The 17,427-nt window shown below is 42.5% G+C and overlaps 1 protein-coding gene and 1 pseudogene across 2 annotated transcripts in view; one reads left to right on the forward strand and one right to left on the reverse strand.

Annotated features, from left to right (window-relative positions):
• LOC130121976 (solute carrier family 12 member 2-like) overlaps positions 1 to 17,427 on the reverse strand; it is a 138,143-nt gene that overhangs the window by 64,053 nt on the left and 56,663 nt on the right. For both annotated transcript variants that reach the window (XM_056290975.1, XM_056290976.1), the window contains exons 15-18: positions 14,789 to 14,888; positions 12,049 to 12,160; positions 10,506 to 10,646; positions 4,390 to 4,496 (exon numbers count right to left, since the gene is read on the reverse strand). In XM_056290975.1, coding sequence (XP_056146950.1) covers positions 4,390 to 4,496; positions 10,506 to 10,646; positions 12,049 to 12,160; positions 14,789 to 14,888 — 460 coding nt within the window. The remainder of the gene's footprint in view (positions 1 to 4,389; positions 4,497 to 10,505; positions 10,647 to 12,048; positions 12,161 to 14,788; positions 14,889 to 17,427) is intronic.
• Positions 7,808 to 9,790, forward strand: LOC130121776 (CCR4-NOT transcription complex subunit 2-like; annotated as a pseudogene).

Raw genomic sequence — 17,427 nt, forward strand, 5'->3', positions numbered from 1 at the left:
AAGCATGGAGCAAGAAGAGATGATACACTCGCCGGTTTCGTACAAGTCTGGTGTTTGGAAACACTTCGGGTTTTACAAGCGTGATGGACAGGTGGAGAAATCCAGTGCTATATGTAAAATGTGCCGTGCCGCGATTAAATATACAGTGCATCCGGAAAGTATTCACACCCTTTCACTTTCCCCACATTTTGTTATGTTACAGCCTTATTCCAAAATGGATTAAATTCCTTTTTTTTCTCATCAATCTACACACAATACCCCATAATGACAAAGTAAAAAAGGTTTTGTAGAAATTTTTGCAAATTTATTAAAAATAAAAAACTGAAATATTGCATGTACATAAGTATTCACACCCTTTGCTATGACACTCAAAATTGAGCTCAGGGTCATCCTGTTTCCACTGATCATCTTTGAGATGTTTCTACATCTTGATTGAAGTCCACCTCTAGTAAATTCAATTGATTGGACATGATTTGGAAAGGCACACAGCTATCTATATAAGGTCCCACTGTTGACAGTGCATGTCAGAGCAGAAACCAAGCCATGAAGTCAAAGGAATTGTCTGTGGACCTCCGAGACAAGATTGTATCGAGGCACAGATCTGGGGAAGGATACAAAAACATTTCTACAGCTTTGAAGGTCCTGAAGAGCACAGTGGTCTCCATCATTCGTAAATGGAAGAAGTTTGGATCCACCAGGACTCTTCCTAGAGCTGGCCGCCCAGCCAAACTGAGCAATCGGGGGAGAAGGGCCTTGGTCAGGGAGGTGACCAAGAACCCGATGGTCACTCTGACAGAGCTCCAGCGTTCCTCTGTGGAGATGGGAGAACCTTCCAGAAGGACAACCATCTCTGCAGCACTCCACCAATCAGGCCTTTATGGTAGGGTGGCCAGACGGAAGCCTCTGCTCAGTAAAAGGCACATGGCAGCCTGCTTGGAGTTTGCCAGAAAGCACCTAAAGGACTCTCAGACCATGAGAAACAAGATTCTCTGGTCTGATGAAACCAAGATTGAACTCTTTGGCGTGAATGCCAAACGTCACGTCTGGAGGAAACCAGGCGCCTCTCATCACCTTGCTAATACCATCCCTACAGTGAAGCATGGTGGTGGCAGCATCATGCTGTGGGGATGTTCTTCAGCGGCAGGAACTGAGAGACTAGTCAGGATCGAGGGAAAGATGAATGGAGCAAAGTACAGAGAGATCCTTGATGAAAACCTGCTCCACAGCACTCAGGACCTCAGACTGGGGCGAAGGTTTACCGTTCAACACGACAACGACCCTAAGCACACAGCCAAGACAATGAAGGAGTGGCTTTGGGACAAGTCTGTGAATGTCCTTGGGTGGCACAGCCAGAGCCCAGACTAGAACCCCATTGAACATCTCTAGAAAGACCTGAAAATAGCTGTGCAGCGATGCTCCCCATCTAACCTTACAGAGCTCGAGAGGATCTGCAGAGAAGAATGGGAGAAATACCCCAAAATATAGGTGTGCCAAGCTTGTAGCTTCATACCCAAGAAGACTTGAGGCTGTAATCGCTGCCAAGGGTGCCTCAACCAAGTACTGAGTAAAGGGTGTGAATACTTATGTACATGCAATATTTCAGTTTTTTATTTTTAATAAATTTGCAAAAAATTCTACTAAACCTTTTTCGCTTTGTCATTATGGGGTATTGTATGTAGATTGATGAGAAAAAAAAGAATTTAATCCATTTTGGAATAAGGCTGTAACATAACAAAATGTGGGGAAAGTGAAGGGGTGTGAATACTTTCCGGATGCACTGTACATCGAGCACAACCAATTTAAGTTCTCATCTGAAGCGGTGACATGGCGTGAATGTGATCGAGAGGTCCCAATCCCCGTCGACTCTGTCGACTCCAGCTCTGGCTACCACTAGCGGTGGTGCTACTAAAACACCTAGTGAGCAAAGTAATCTGTTGTTCATCTGTACAAAACTTTTGCATTCATAGCTTGTAACTGCCAAAAGCCACTACTGCTTTCAGTTAAGGGGAATTGTCCCATTGTCCCTGTTAAAAGTGTGAAGCACACTGTAGAAATAAAGAACAAATCTGTACTATATGTATTCCATAGTATAATCGTATACTATCGTATACAATCGCATCGTATCGCATCGCACTGTATTGCATTGTGTTAAATCAAATCGTACTGTATCGCACTGTATTGCATTGTGTTAAATCAAATCGTACTGTATCGCACTGTATTGCATTGTGTTAAATCAAATCGTACTGTATCGCACTGTATTGCAGCGGGAGTCGAATCGTATCGTATCGCTGGTTGTTTCATATGAATCGTTAATGTATCGAATTGTTGGCAGTGTATTGAGATGCGTATCGTATCACCTCGGTGATGAAGATTCACATCACTATGAGACAGTTCTATTGTGTCCAAAATGGGAGAAAAAAAATCTTAACCACTGTTGTAGTGAGTTATCAGTAAATACATTAAAATCACCAGTTATAAGAAGACAGTCAAAGTCAGTAAAAACAACGGACAATAATTCAGCAAAAACCACCAAAGAAGTTGGCAGTGTATTTTGGTGGCCTGTAAACAGTTAATAGTAGGACTCGGGTCATCCGGGTAGCGTAGCGGTCTAGTCCGTTGCCTACCAACATGGGGATCGCCGGTTCGAATCCCCGTGTTACCTCCGGCTTGGTTGGGCATCCCTACAGACACAATTGGCCGTGTCTGCAGGTGGGAAGCTGGATGTGGGTATGTGTCCTGGTTGCTGCACTAGTGCCTCCTCTGGTCGGTCGGGGCGCCTGTTGGGGGGGGGGGACTGGGGGGAATAACGTGATCCTCCCACGTGCTACATCCCCCTGGTGAAACTCCTCACTGTCAGGTGAAAAGAAGCAGCTGGTGACTCCACATGTATGGGAGGAGGCATGTGGTAGTTTGCAGCCCTCCCCGGATCGGCAGAGGGGGTGGAGCAGCGACTGGGACGGCTCGCAAGAGTGGGGCGATTGGCCCAATACAATTGGGGCAAAAAAATATATATCCGAAAGGTATTTGGAAGATGTGAAATCTCTAAGTGCTAACTGCTTGCACATAAGTGCCAACGGACACTGAGAAGCTTCAATCATCCCAGGTAGGAGGAAACATCTCAGAGCCATTTCGGTAATGCTACCCAATGCTGAATGAAGCCTGACTAAAAGGGTGGTGATGTACTGTGTCGAAAGCAGTACCTAGATCCAATTATGTTAAAATAGTGCATTCACTAGCATCTGTATGCATTAAAACACAATTTGAATTCCTGGGGGGAGCCATTTCAGTATCGCGACTCTGATGGAAACCAGACTGGAATTTATCAGGAAGTTGATAGCAGCCACTTTCCACGACTTGAACATAAAAGGGAGTTCAAAGTTGACCAGTAATTTTGAGGAAGAAGAGGATCTACATTTGGCTGTTTTAAGAGTGGATGAATGACACCCATCCATCCTGCTCTCAGGGTCGCAGGGATGCTGAAGCCTATCCCAGCAGTCATTGGGCGGCAGGCGGGGCGACACCCTGGACAGGCCACCAAGTCCATCACAGGGCCCTTTGAATGACACTTTTCTTTTTTTTTTAATAATAATCAGGTACACACCCAGTTAATAGATAACCACGGGCCTTAAATGTCTCCATTAAAAATAACAACAGTACCTGGACTCAAAGAAGAGCACACTTGACCAACAGAGTTAAAGGGTTTTTTTAGGGAGTTGTTCCTTATCTGATGTGAAGGTCTGAGGGCAGGATGTTGTGTTGCTGTAAAGCCCCTTGAGGCAAATGTGTAATTTGTGATATTAGGCTATACAAATAAAATGGACTTGACAGACTCAGTGAGCTCAACCGGTGAAATATGACTGAACGCAACATGACATTACATACCGGCATGTCTGGACGAGTAAGCAACTTTCTATTCTACTTGACAACATACCTCAAGCAAGCTTTTTTTTAAGGTATGTTTTATTTCATTACACTGGACCAACTCTTTCCAAACCCTATGCCTTATTAAAAACCACCTGACAACAACAACAGGAGATGACCGTTTGAGTCACCTTGGTGCTTCGAGCATTGAGTCCAGACGGGCAAAGTCGTTTGATATTAATGAGCTTGTGAGGCGTTTCAGCTCCAGTCACAAAAACCACAGAATTGTTCTATTTTGAGATGAGCACAATGCACACCGACTAGATTTTGCTTCAGGTAGAAGATGTGTATATTAGATCTGCAACAATTAGTCGATGAATCGATTATTTATCAATCATAAAATTAATTGCAAACAATTATTTTATGTCTGTATATACTGTTCTACTATACATTACCTATTTTGTTTTATTTCATGTATTAAATATTTGAAAAAAAAATGTTTCGTGTATTATGTTCAAAACTACTCACTGAATCATGTGGATGTAAGTCTCTACATTCATCATGTCTCCATCCCTCCAGTCATTTTTGAAGCCAAGCACCAGGGTATTGGGTCTCAGGCGACCAAGGCCAGCAGCCTGTTAAATTAGAACAAATTCACAAACATTATTTACACTCCTCACCTAGCTCAACACAACACAGAATGGCAAGATCACAAAGATCCAACTGTTCTGGATCAGAAAGTAGAGTGCAGTGCCAGTTTACTAGTTACACTATCTAATAGGCATGTCACGTCTCCTTTGGTCTTTAGAACAACATGAATTTTTCTGGGCATGGATTCCACAAGACTCTGGATGCATAGTGCAGGAAAGGTGCACCATGAGGAAATCCATTGCACAGCTGCTGCAAATTCAATGGCTGCACAGTCTTGCGACAAACAGCCCTTTGTACCTCATCCCAAAGATGCTCAATAAGGTTGAAGATCAGGGGGCTGTGCAGACCACTGTCATGTTTCTGGAACCATCCAATGATGATGCATGCTCGTGACATGGGGTGCATTATCATGCTGGAGTGTCCATCCAAGTGTGGATAAACTGTAGCCATGAAGGGATGAACTTGGTCAGCAACGATGTTCAGGTACACTGTGCTGTTTAGACATTGTTAAATGGGTAACAGCCCTAAGGTGAGCCAGGAAAACACTCCCAACACCATCACACTGCCACCATTGGCCTGTACTCTTGACACCAAAAAAGATGGCTCCATGAACTCATGTTGCTTGTGCTTAATTGTGGTACTTCTATCAGCATGCTGCCAAAGGAACCTGGATTTTTCCGACCAGGCAACTTTTTTTCCCATTCAACTGTCCAGTTTTGATGCTCATGTGCACACTGGAGATGAGCTTTCTTGTTCTTTGTTGACAACATTGGCACCTGACATGGTCTTTGGCGGTTGTAGCCCATTTGATGATGACAGGTGGTACATTCTGAGATGACATTCTGCACACCTGTGTTGAATTCCACGGGTTCCGCCAGTGTATTGCAAGCTCGTGGGCCTAAGTTGACACCCCCCCCCCCAGGCCTAAGCATCAGGGACTTTTTTAATGCATTTTTAAGATATCTTTTAAACTACAGGTATAGTATGGCGGCTTGGCTGGAAACAGATATAATGTCTGGAAAGCTCACCAGTGACATCTTTTGGTTCATCATCATCAGCAGTCACTCGGGGTCGAGTATGACTATGCTCCTTCTATATCCTTGTGGGTATCCTTGTGGGAGGACGCCTGCATGTGACAGCTTTTTACGTGGAGAGGCTGATGTGCCATCAGCCACCACACGGTCCTTGGCAGAGGGTGGCCAGAGTCCAATGGCATGGAGAACCAAGACGATTGGGAACCACCCTCTGTTGCAGCCTTCATCGCCTTTACTGGCATTGTCTTCTGCCAGTTCCGCCATTGACGTCTTTGTTGGATCGCGCTTTGTCTGGAACCTCGCCCTTGACCTATCCACCCTGAGTGACCCTACCAGGAGCCAAGTTCCAGAATGTATAGCTCTTGGGATCATTAGTACATGCAAGTTTCTCCACCTCAACAAGGTGTGATCCAGGAGATCTTTTGGGTAAAACACGAATGCAAAATATAAAAACAGCAGCGATTAGTGTTCTTTACCCTCACTGTACATAGAGTAATGTTCAACACTTGACCCTTCCAACTATCACAAAACTTTGATTTTATTTATGTTAATTTAGTTAGCTGTTGTTGAAATGTGCCCAGCATTCCAAGGCTGTAAGAACCAGCAGCAAAGCAGGGCTTTTTTTCTAAGTTGTTTAAAGAGCGCAAAACTTTGACATTATTCATTTTAATTCACTTAAATGTATTTTGCTGTTGTTGAAAACAGCCTTTCAAGACTGTACATCGTCAGAGTCTTTGTAAGAATCTGCTATAGTTGTGGATTTTTTTTTAAATGTGTGTTGAATAATAATAATACTTCTACCACTGCACCATAGAGAGCATCCTGACCATCTGCATTTCAGTGTGGTACGGCAACTGCACCTCAGTAGACCAGAAAGCTCTGCAGCGGATCGTCAAGGCAGCCCAGTATATCACCGGTACCCAGCTCCCAGCCATAAAAGACATTTATCACAAACGCTGCCTTCGAAGGGGTCTGAGCATCAGCAGAGATCCCACCCACCCCAACCATGGACTGTTCTCCCCCCTGCCCTCTGGGAGGCGCTACAGGAGCCTCAGAGCCTGCACTACCAGGCTCAAAAACAGCTTCTTTCCACAAGCTGTTGCCCACCTGAACCTGGCTACCTACTGAATGTCTGCAGATATTTTTAAATATTTTGTACTCCAGCTCTCTTTTAACTTATTTTTAGCTTTGGTCTTCATGTGTGTATATCTTATATTGTGTTTGCTGTGTTTGTCTGTGTCTGTTTTGCACTGATTGGTGAAGCCACAGCCCTCATTTCATTTTTAACATGTGCCTGCACATTGTTTTTAATGACAATAAAATTGAATTGAATTGAATAAATGACTTACTTATAACACATTACGTCGTCATACCAGTAAGCTTTTAGCACTGATTGGGCTATACAAATTAAATTGACTTGACTTAATGTGGGGCTCTATAGAATCTGTGTTATAACTTTTTAAATTCTCTATTCAGTGATTCCGTCCATGATTCCGTTATCACAGAAACTATAGGGGCCTACCTTAACGCTGCCATCAGTCTGTCGCTGGCCCATGCCAGGGCCCTGTCAAAAATGAGCCTGCCAATGAACCTAACAATTTTTCTGATGGAAACCCTAAATTCGGATGCAATTTGACTGGTTGTGGCCCATCTCTTTGCTTGCATGATTCCTGCCATTCTCCGTTGACCCCACAAACTGTTTTCATCCATAGGATTACTTGTTACCGGTAGTTTTTTGCTTTTCGCGCCACTCTCTCTTTTATGTGCTAATCCAAGGACAACAGCTCACATTCAGTCACTAAGGTCACTGGTTTTGCCCATTCAAACACTCAACTGAACAATAAGTAATGCTAGAAACGCAGGCCTGCCTTATTTATATCACACACCAGTCACATGACATATGGCATGTTGGAATGTACCGTTTGTGTGAAGGTGGGGGCGATATATCTAATAAACTGGCAACTCATTGCAGGATTATGAAATATTGGCTTTAGGGATATTTAAAAATATGCTTGCCAGTGTTGTAACCCAGTTTATGTACAGTGATGGTAACTATGCGGGCTAGCTTATCATTAATATTGTTATAACTTTGGCTTTCATAAATATCAGTTGTTAAAGTAAATGATTAAAATAATTTGAAACATTCCTAGTTGTCAGTAGTTTTAAAGTATCCAGGAAAACATGTGGCATTAAATCCAAGCACCCATTAAAACAACAAACATGACGCAACTATCTTAGATCTAAAGAACAGGGGGGAAATTGATGCGGTGACAAAAGGCATGTTTGGTTCCAGAAAGAAGTTTGTGGAGTTCATTGAGGTAGTTGATAACGACTTTCCTGATGAACATGGCCATGATGAATGAGCATGTAGTACTATGGCCAGCCGTCGATGTTACCTCATCGGTCAGAAAAAGATATGCTGTCATCTCCACCATCATCATCAGGTCAACTGTCGCAGCTAAGTGCTAGTTTGTACGGTTCACAAAGTGCACTTGGATTGTCATTGAAGGGCATGGGCAACAATAGGCCTCAGCCAAATCGCAATTTGACACAAGGCACCCATCTACCAAGTCATATCACCCCCACAACAGGGGTGCCCACCATTTTGCTCCATACCCCCCCATCACCAAGCAGGGGGACTTTGCCAATGAACCCAAGGAACTCGCTGAACCACTCCCAGATTGGCCAGGGTGTTAGGATGAGTGGCAGAACCAATAGTATGGGAAGTTCTGGGCTGGGTAGCTCAAACTGCAACTCTCCCAGCATCATCTGTATGCCCAAACAGCAGCCAGCGTGGCAGCCCTTTACCATAAACAGTATGTCACAGTTTGGAATGAACCGTAATCAGACTTTTGGGATGAACAACTCAATATCAAGCAACATCTTCAATGGCACTGATGGAAGTGAAAATGTGACAGGACTGGATCCGTCAGATTTTCCTGCACTAGCACACAGGAGTTGGAGAGAAGGAACTGGGAATCCAACACCACTGCTCAACCCACTAGCTGGAAGGGCCCCCTATGTGGGTATGGTGACAAAACTGACAACTGAACAAACAGCAGATTTCTCCGTCCATAACGAGGACTTCCCCACACTGCCTGGCCCCAACTACAAAGACCCCACATTAAGCAATGATGACAACAAAAATAACCTAAACTCCACGGGCAAGAGCACAACCATTGCAGCGGGGCCAAAGTTCCCTGGAGACAAGACAGCCTCAGTATAGAACAACAACCAGAAGAAAGGGATCCAGGTGTTGCCTGATGGTCGTGTGACCAATATTCCCTCTGGAATGGTGATAGACCAATTTGGGATTATTGGATTGCTGACATTTATCCGAGCAGCAGAGACAGATCCAGGGATGGTCCATCTGGTACTGGGAAGTGATCTCTGGGACTCAACCTCAACTCGCCAGAAAACCTGCAACCCAAGTTTGCTTCTCCTTGGGCCTCAGCACCATGTCAACCTCATGTTCCTTCAGAGTACTGACAAATATACACATAAGAGACAAGTTGGCCGCAATTAAACTGGCTCACTCTGGTGAAGACCTGCTGTTCTACCTATACTACATGAATGGTTGAGACCTGCTTCAAGTTCTGGCAGGAGTAGAGCTTTTTTTTTTAAAAATTTATTTCTGATTTTTCTCCCAATTTAGTGGCCAATCTATCCCTGTTTTAATTCAAACACCCACCCTCGTATTGCATGCATTCACCAACTGCATCTCTCCGGCCGGCAGTCTCGAAGGAGACGCCTCCCCACTTTCGTGACAAGGCGACTCCAAGCCGAATCACTGTTTTTTCCGACACACACAGAGACGCATTCACGTGACGAACACAAGCCGACTCCGCCCCCCTCCCGAAGACAGCGTTGCCAATGATTGCTGCTTCATCGAGTCCGGCCATAGTCGGATCTGACGAGACCGGGGCGCGAACCCCAGTCCCCAGTGGGCAACTGCATCGACACAAAGCCGATGCTTAGACCGCTACACCACCGCGGACCCAGGAGTAGAGCTTTTTAACCGGGACTGAAGGTACCTTAAAGAGGAGCAAGTGTGGATCACTAGAGCGCCTGGCATGGAGCCCACCCTAAAGACCAATACCTATGAGAGGGGAACCTATTACTACTTTGACTGTCTTAACTGGAGAAAGGTAGCCAAGGAGTTTCACCTTGAGTATGACAAGCTGGGAGACAGGCCTCATGTGCCAACAACATTCAACTACAACCCAGCCCAGCAGGCCTTCTAAGGCCCAGACCGGTTGAATGCTCACAGATGTTTCTGTCCACCACTCAGTCAAGCAGGGAGGGCACTGCATTCGATACAACCTGGGTTTTTTTTTTTACTCCTTGAGGACCTGGCTTCTGGACTGAGCTGTGTTGTGGGAGGTGGGGGGGGGGTGCAACGGTGGTACAAATATACCCCTCCCTTTCTAAATTAACATGCTGCCCAAAACATCAACAATTGTTCTGTTTTTATTCCTTACTTTCCTTGCTTTTGTTTCGAGCAAGGTCTGTGTTATGTCTACGTCTCTGAATTTGAAGCCTGTGTTCGAGGCAGAAGGACTGACAATGTGGCACAATTGACAGTGACAGAACAAGTGTTTAGATCGGGAAGAAGGGGTTGAAGGAAAAGTATCATCCTCAGAACCGAGTGAAAGGATGAACGAAATGCAATGCTTATTGCTGCAATATATTTAATAATAAAAGAACACAAAATCTGACAAAAAAACAAAAACAAAACAAACATAACCGAGCGGCACATACAATTTGACACTGTTGGTGTTGGCATTTATTGTTATTCTGTAACTGGCTGGAATATAATACCTAGAATTTAACCTTTGAACTTAACAATACTTAATTTCATCAATTCTGTTACATTTACTAGACAGTATCTCCCAAAATAATGTCTATAAATCTTGCTCATATCACTTCTTGGGGCAAATGGCAGTCACATTCTCTCACCTGAAGGAGGTACTGGGTGCCCTGCCTCATGTCTTCAGCAAACACGGGAGTGTAGAAGGCCTTAGTCTCATACTTTAGTAACCAGCGTTGGTAACGAGCCTGCTCTGTTGCCAGCTCTTTAAAGTTTGGTCTTCTGGAGCCCTAAGGGGAGGGTATACAGAGTCAAGTCAAGTCAAGTCGATTTTATTTAAATAACCCAATATCACAAATTACAGACCAGAGTAAACCAGAGTAAATAAAGAACAATTGGCTAGTATTACAAAAGTAGCATGTTTATATATCTCACATGTAAACATGGAACACTGTATCAAGAAAATATTAGATGTGAAATTTAATCTAGAGATTATTTCTGTGGACATTTTTTTAAACTATCAAGCCTTCAAATCAATAGCCAATTTCTGAATCATCTAACTGGGTGTTTGTCTAATCCTGAAGAATGAGCATATAAAACTGCCTAAAGCCAGAAAAATGTATCATAATTTGGAGTCATTGCTGACACTTGTGCTCACTAATGGTGTGCTCCTAATGGAAGAATGAAGCAGGAGTACAAAACAAAGAGGGCACTTCTAGAGGGCGCTGTTCTCCGCAGACCCAGAGGCCTTAATAAGTGTATGGAATCTACATCTCCATCCATCCATCCATTATCCAAACCACTTATCCTGCTCTCAGGATCACGGGGATGCTGGAGCCTATCCCAGCAGTCATTGGGCAGCAGGTGGGGAGACACCCTGGACAGGCCGCGAGGCCATCACAGGGCCGAGATACACACACACATTCATACCTAGGGACAATTTAGTACGGCCAATTCACCTGACCTACATGTCTTTGGACTGTGGGAGGAAACCGGAGCACCAGGGGGAAACCCACGCAGACACGGGGAGAACATCCAAACTCCACACAGAGGACGACCCAGGACGACCCCCAAGGTTGGACTACCCCGGGGCTCGAACCCAGGACCTTCTTGCTGTGAGGCAACCGTGTTAACCACAGCACCACCGTGCCACCGGAATCTACATCTGTCCAGTAAAAATTTGTTTGATTGTCAACCTTAAAAATGTCCATTAACAAACATACAGAACATTCACGAAAGAGATTATACACTTGCTGAAAGGGGATACTCTTTAAAAAACTTTTTACATTGCACTGTCCAAAAGAGGAAGAACTGCATCATCCCTTTTAGCACAATTAAATTGAAGAAAGAGGTATTAGTAAAGGTCGGCAGTAATTCAACAGGGGCTTAAGTACAAAATAAGTACAAAAAAAGACTTTCTACAAGGTGGCTAGTCACTGCCGGTGTCCTTTGTGGGATATCAAAGGTATGTGAAGCACGTTGCTATTCTGACATTTAGCATTACATCTAAATAAAAAAATAGTGAACATAAACTGTGATAGAATCTGTACTAAACTAAGCAGAATCAAGAGTTAAGGACAACATTCTTTTACTTTTAGTGGGTAATAAAATTGCATCTAAACGTTGGATAAACAACTTAGATAAGCATCCACAAAGGAGGGAAAAAAAATCAAACATGTTTGAAAAACTCACTGTGCGAATATGGCCACAGATCATCAGGCCCACATTCTTAGTGAAGGTGTGTACCAGATTCAGAAGAGCGGGACGGGAGTTGGGGTATCCAGTCATTACCAAACACTGTGGTCTGCAGGTACAGACAAAAGAAAAAACAAAACTCCAGCAACAGTATTGGCTGTTCATTACTGAGTAATAAGTACATTTTTGCTATCTGTAGTCATGTTTTTTTCTCTTCACTTCCCTCCACATTTTCTTATGACCTTGGAGGTCAATCTTGTTGGCAAGGAATATAAAGAAAAGCTTGTGGAGGACCAGAATAGTGCACATCAAAGCAAATATGCTAAGCACCATGGGATTTAATGAAGCCAGTGGGGCAAGTGAAAGGGGGCAAAGATATTAGTAATTTTGAAGACAATGTCAAATGCCCCTTAATCTCCTTGTTGGTTTACTGCCATGTGAGCCACTCCAAGGTAAATATCATTGTCAAAAATAGGCATTGTAAAACATCTACATATTTTATGTACACACGTTTTGAAAATCACCATGGCATTTAGCTAAAATATGCATATTTTGTGATTATTTTTGTAAGTGTTTTAATGGTATGGTAAATATGTACACTTATTGTAAAGCTGGACTTGCATGGTATCAATCCTAAAACCTTTCTAGCGTCAGTGCCACAACCTCCCACCTGACTTATTGCACTATGTAAATTGTAGGACAACAGTCAGATTCAAGACACTATCCTGAAAACGGTTTGGCTGTGATAGATAATAACTGGCTAGTCAGTCTATATACCAGAAGCGCCAGCTCTTAATACTGAATATATTCCTTATATATTAAATTATATATTTAATATAGTTAATCAAATATATATATATTAAATTACATATTTAATATATTTAATTACAAATGTATTCCTTACATATTTAAATTAACTTTAATTCGCACCATAGAAGCATGTCATCTTAGCTCATGGGAGGTTGAACAATTGAAATAGTTTTTAATTTACCAAGGAAAAATATTCGTACAACGTCTAATTTCATGTTGGTTTCATTTCATGTGCGCAGGTGCATGGAATGAAATGACAAAATTCCCGATTAACTTCCTCATCATTAACACACGCTGGCGAAATACCTGAGGAATCCAGGTTTCAAGTCTCCTCATTTTGAAAGCTTGTTTCAGGGATTAAAGTGGAAAATATTCTCAAGACAAAAACTGTCATGTCAAGTTGACACGTACTTTTTCTGAATCGCCAAGCTCATCAGAAGCACACCTTTTTAATGCAATATCCTATTAACTTGAATAAACTACATTTACATTTAACAATGTTCTTTTTCAGCTCGATTTGGACAGTGGAATACAAAGGCAAGAAGGGGTGCATATTCATATGGCTGCACCCCTGCGGCTGGAAGTTCCCCTTAAAAACTCATGAGCAACTGAATATTTCTGCAGTGACTTCAAGGCATTATTTTTCGGAAATATAAATATCTTTATTTTTGGAAATATATTAATCCGAATGAATAAATAAATACATTTTGAATTGATACATTTCCGAAAAAAATATTTTCGGAAACATATTAATCCCCATGGGGAAATTGCATAATTTCTGCACGGGGATTAAAAAAGTATATCAAAGTAAAAAAATATATATATCTGATTGCTTATGGCATGAAACAGGCTTGTACTGTCTCATAAAGAATTTACTTGACTCACTTGATTATTTTGCTCCTTATTTGTTGAGCACTTTCCCTACCGTTGAGTGTTTCTTTTAACAAAGTTTTTATATATATATACAGTGCATCCGGAAAGTATTCACACCCCTTCACTTTCCCCATATTTTGTTATGTTACAGCCTTATTCCAAAATGGATTAAATTCCTTTTTTTTCCTCATCAATCTACATACAATACCCCATAATGACAAAGCGAAAAAGGTTTTGTAGAAATTTTTGCAAATTTATTAAAAATAAAAAACTGAAATATTGCATGTCCTGGTCCAATCAATTGAGTTTACTACAGGTGGACTCCAATGAAGATGTAGAAACATCTCAAGGATGATCAGTGGAAACAGGATGAACCTGAGCTCAATTTTGAGTGTCATAGCAAAGGGTGTGAATACTTACTATGTACATGCAATATTTCAGTTTTATATTTTTAACAAACTTGCAAAAATTTCTAAGAAAACCTTTTTCACTTTGTCATTATAGGGTATTGTGTGTAGATTGATGAGGAAAAAAAAGGATTTTAATCCATTTTGGAATAAGGCTGTAACATAACAAAATGTGGGGAAAGTGAAGGGGTGTGAATACTTTCCGGATGCACTGTATATATATATATATATAGATAGATAGATAGATAGATAGATAGATAGATAGATAGATAGATAGATAGATAGATAGATAGATAGATAGATAGATAGATAGATAGATAGATAGATAGATAGATAGATAGATAGATAGATGTTTCTTTGAGTTGAAATGAGAGGTACCATTTCTTATACGCTGACACACATATACACAGCATATCTTAAGTAGTAGTTAATGTGCAACCAACCCATTAACGACTCACAAACTTGGCGAGCAAACCAACACCTAATCTCGATTACAGTAAGCACAGTGACTGAATATAAATTATATATTATCTCTTGGATTTATTTGAATAAATCTTGTCATTGACAGGCAAACATGGAAGGCAACTAACTGCATCAGAGCAAGTTGGACAGCTGTGCGACAACCAGTGTACGTTCTCATTTGATACCTGAAGTTCTTGATGTGATCTTCCACTCCACTGAGGTGCAGAGTGTGGGTCAAGGCCTGGTGGTAGGTCAGAGCCTGGGTCGACGAGCCCCAGTTTACATCTGCAGGGGAGAGCACATGCAGAAAGACCCACGTTGTCAGAAGTAGTGTTTCTGGATGAGCTGGTGGGCCAGAGACCGCCTGACACATGTGCAGCTGAAGTCAGTAGGGATGCCCTGCATGTGTGTGTAGCTGCATGTCAAACTGAGTGTGTTTACAGGTTTATGTTCAAAACTCAGGTCAAATCTCATGTCTGAAGGGTGCAAATATTTGTCTATGTGTCGTGGACAAAGCTTGTGTCATCACTGCTCTTACTCTGCCTCTCTAAATCTGCAACGTCTCAAATCACTCCTTAAAATTCATCAAAATGGACCAATTCTCATGGCTTTTAGTCTATTTTAACACTGTCTTTAATTTAAATGTATCTTGCTTTGCTTCCATTGTTTATTCTTTTGAATGTCAGCTTGTAGTTTTATTTTTTGGTTTCATTGACTACTAATAAAATACTTTATTACTGTCTTTTGCAATGTGTAATTAAACCACATATTTTTATTATTATGTGGAAAATAGATTATTGAAATGGCAACTTGACATGTAAAACAAAACTGTAGAGTTCATTGTTTTAGTTTAGTTTTTAGAGTTTAACTTTACAGGCCAGCTCTGTGTCGTATGCTTGAGGTCTCCGCATGCTTGAAACGACCTCATCAGTACAACACATCCATCACCCGCATCACACAGTCACGTCACTCATACTTCTCCCTAATGGCTAAAGTCCAAGGTGGGGCGAGAAGATGTCCATCATAGAGGGGTGGGATTATAAACTGAAAGTAGCCGTCGCTACAACAGATCCGTTGGTGGCGGTAAAGCACCATTTATTTGTTTGCCAACAGCATTTATGCCATTCCATTATCGGAACCGCTTATCCTGCTCTCAGGGATGCTGGAGCCTATCCCAGCAGTCATTGGGCGGCAGGCAGGGAGACACCCTGGACAGACCGCCAAGCCATCACAAGGCCCCCCCCCCCCCACACACACACACCTCGGGACAATTTAGTACGGCCGATTCACCTGACCTACATGTCTTTGGACTGTGGGAGGAAACTGGAGCCCCCGCAGGAAACCCACGCAGACATGGGGAGAACATGCAAACTCCACACAGAGGACGACCCGGGACGACCCCCAAGGTTGGACTACCCCAGGGCTCGAACCCAGACCTTGCTATGAGGCGACTGTGCTAACCACTGCACCACCGTGCCGCCCCACAACAGGGTTTAGCAGACATTTATTTTCTCCTTCTATCTTAACCAGATCTTAATGCAGATAGAGCCTCAGAAAGTCGTTCCTCGGAGCCGTTTGTGGTTAGCTTTGAGCAGTCAACACGGTGGCAGAAGTAGTTTTATGAAGAGTAAACAATAGAATTTGCAGATGATTAGAAACTCTGCTATTTTCACACCTACGCACTCACAACAAGATGTGGGCTTAGACTTCTGAATGTCTGTTTCGAAACGCTACAAAAATGTTGAGTGTCGACCCCCCCTTCTCAAATAAACTGATGGAAAGCTCCGTTCAAAGCTCCGCGACACTCCTTCCTCTTCTCACCAGCTTCATTTTGGAGATTGTGGATACAAGATCTCCCTAGACCCAGCTTCACAGCAGTGTCCTACATGGCATAACACAACATAAGCCTTAAACCTGACCCTTCCACAAAAACATACACAAAAACCCCACTGCCTCAGTAACAGTGCAATGCATGAGTTTCCACTTCTCAGTTGTGCTGGCCAGTTAGTGCAGGACTATTATCTAAGACAAGTATAAGTAGATCATTCCTTCAAACTGAACCATAAACCCAGCTCAGGAACATTGACCACTGAATACTGGGCATTTTGGGTAATAACTGCAAACTTGCGCTTTCATTTTAACTTCTCAATATGTGGTTTTGATAATCAGGTTAAATGAGACTAGACTAAACGTGTCTGATGCTCGTGTTCCACTGCCCCATGGGAGGACATTATAAAGTTGTGTCCAGCTGTGGTCCAGTATCCAGAATCTACACAATGAAGCTGATGAAAAAAATAATATCCTAACCAACAACGACGACAACACCTCATTGTTACATAACTTTTAACTGCTCTTACCCACACAGCTGGAGAGAAACATCTGAGGAAGTACCATTGGAGGCAGTGAATGTTGTTCTGTCTGGTTATCAACATAAAAAAACTGGCCTACTTGGACTTACACAAGCACAGTTCTAATCTAAAAGGGACAGCCCTTGACATCTGTAACAAAGACATCTGAAATGTCCCAGCGCTGTGCAGACTGCTCATCGCTCACCATCATCAGCTTTGGGGGTCCAAAGGAGTTGAATCAAGTGCAACTGGACTTGGTATATAGCCGTCACGGATATATACCGAGTCCAGTTGCACTTGATTCAACTCACTTGATTCAACTCCTTTGGATAACCATGACCTGGATGAATGAGAACATTCACAGACAGCTTTGGGGGAAAACTCAGCATCTTCATCCCGGTCCTCATTAAGATCCGTATAGGCAAAGGACTGCATTAAATGGAGAATTTTCTGGCATTTACCAAATTTGAAAATTG

Source organism: Lampris incognitus, chromosome 12 (genome assembly GCF_029633865.1).
Source record: "Lampris incognitus isolate fLamInc1 chromosome 12, fLamInc1.hap2, whole genome shotgun sequence".
Taxonomy (NCBI): domain Eukaryota; kingdom Metazoa; phylum Chordata; class Actinopteri; order Lampriformes; family Lampridae; genus Lampris; species Lampris incognitus.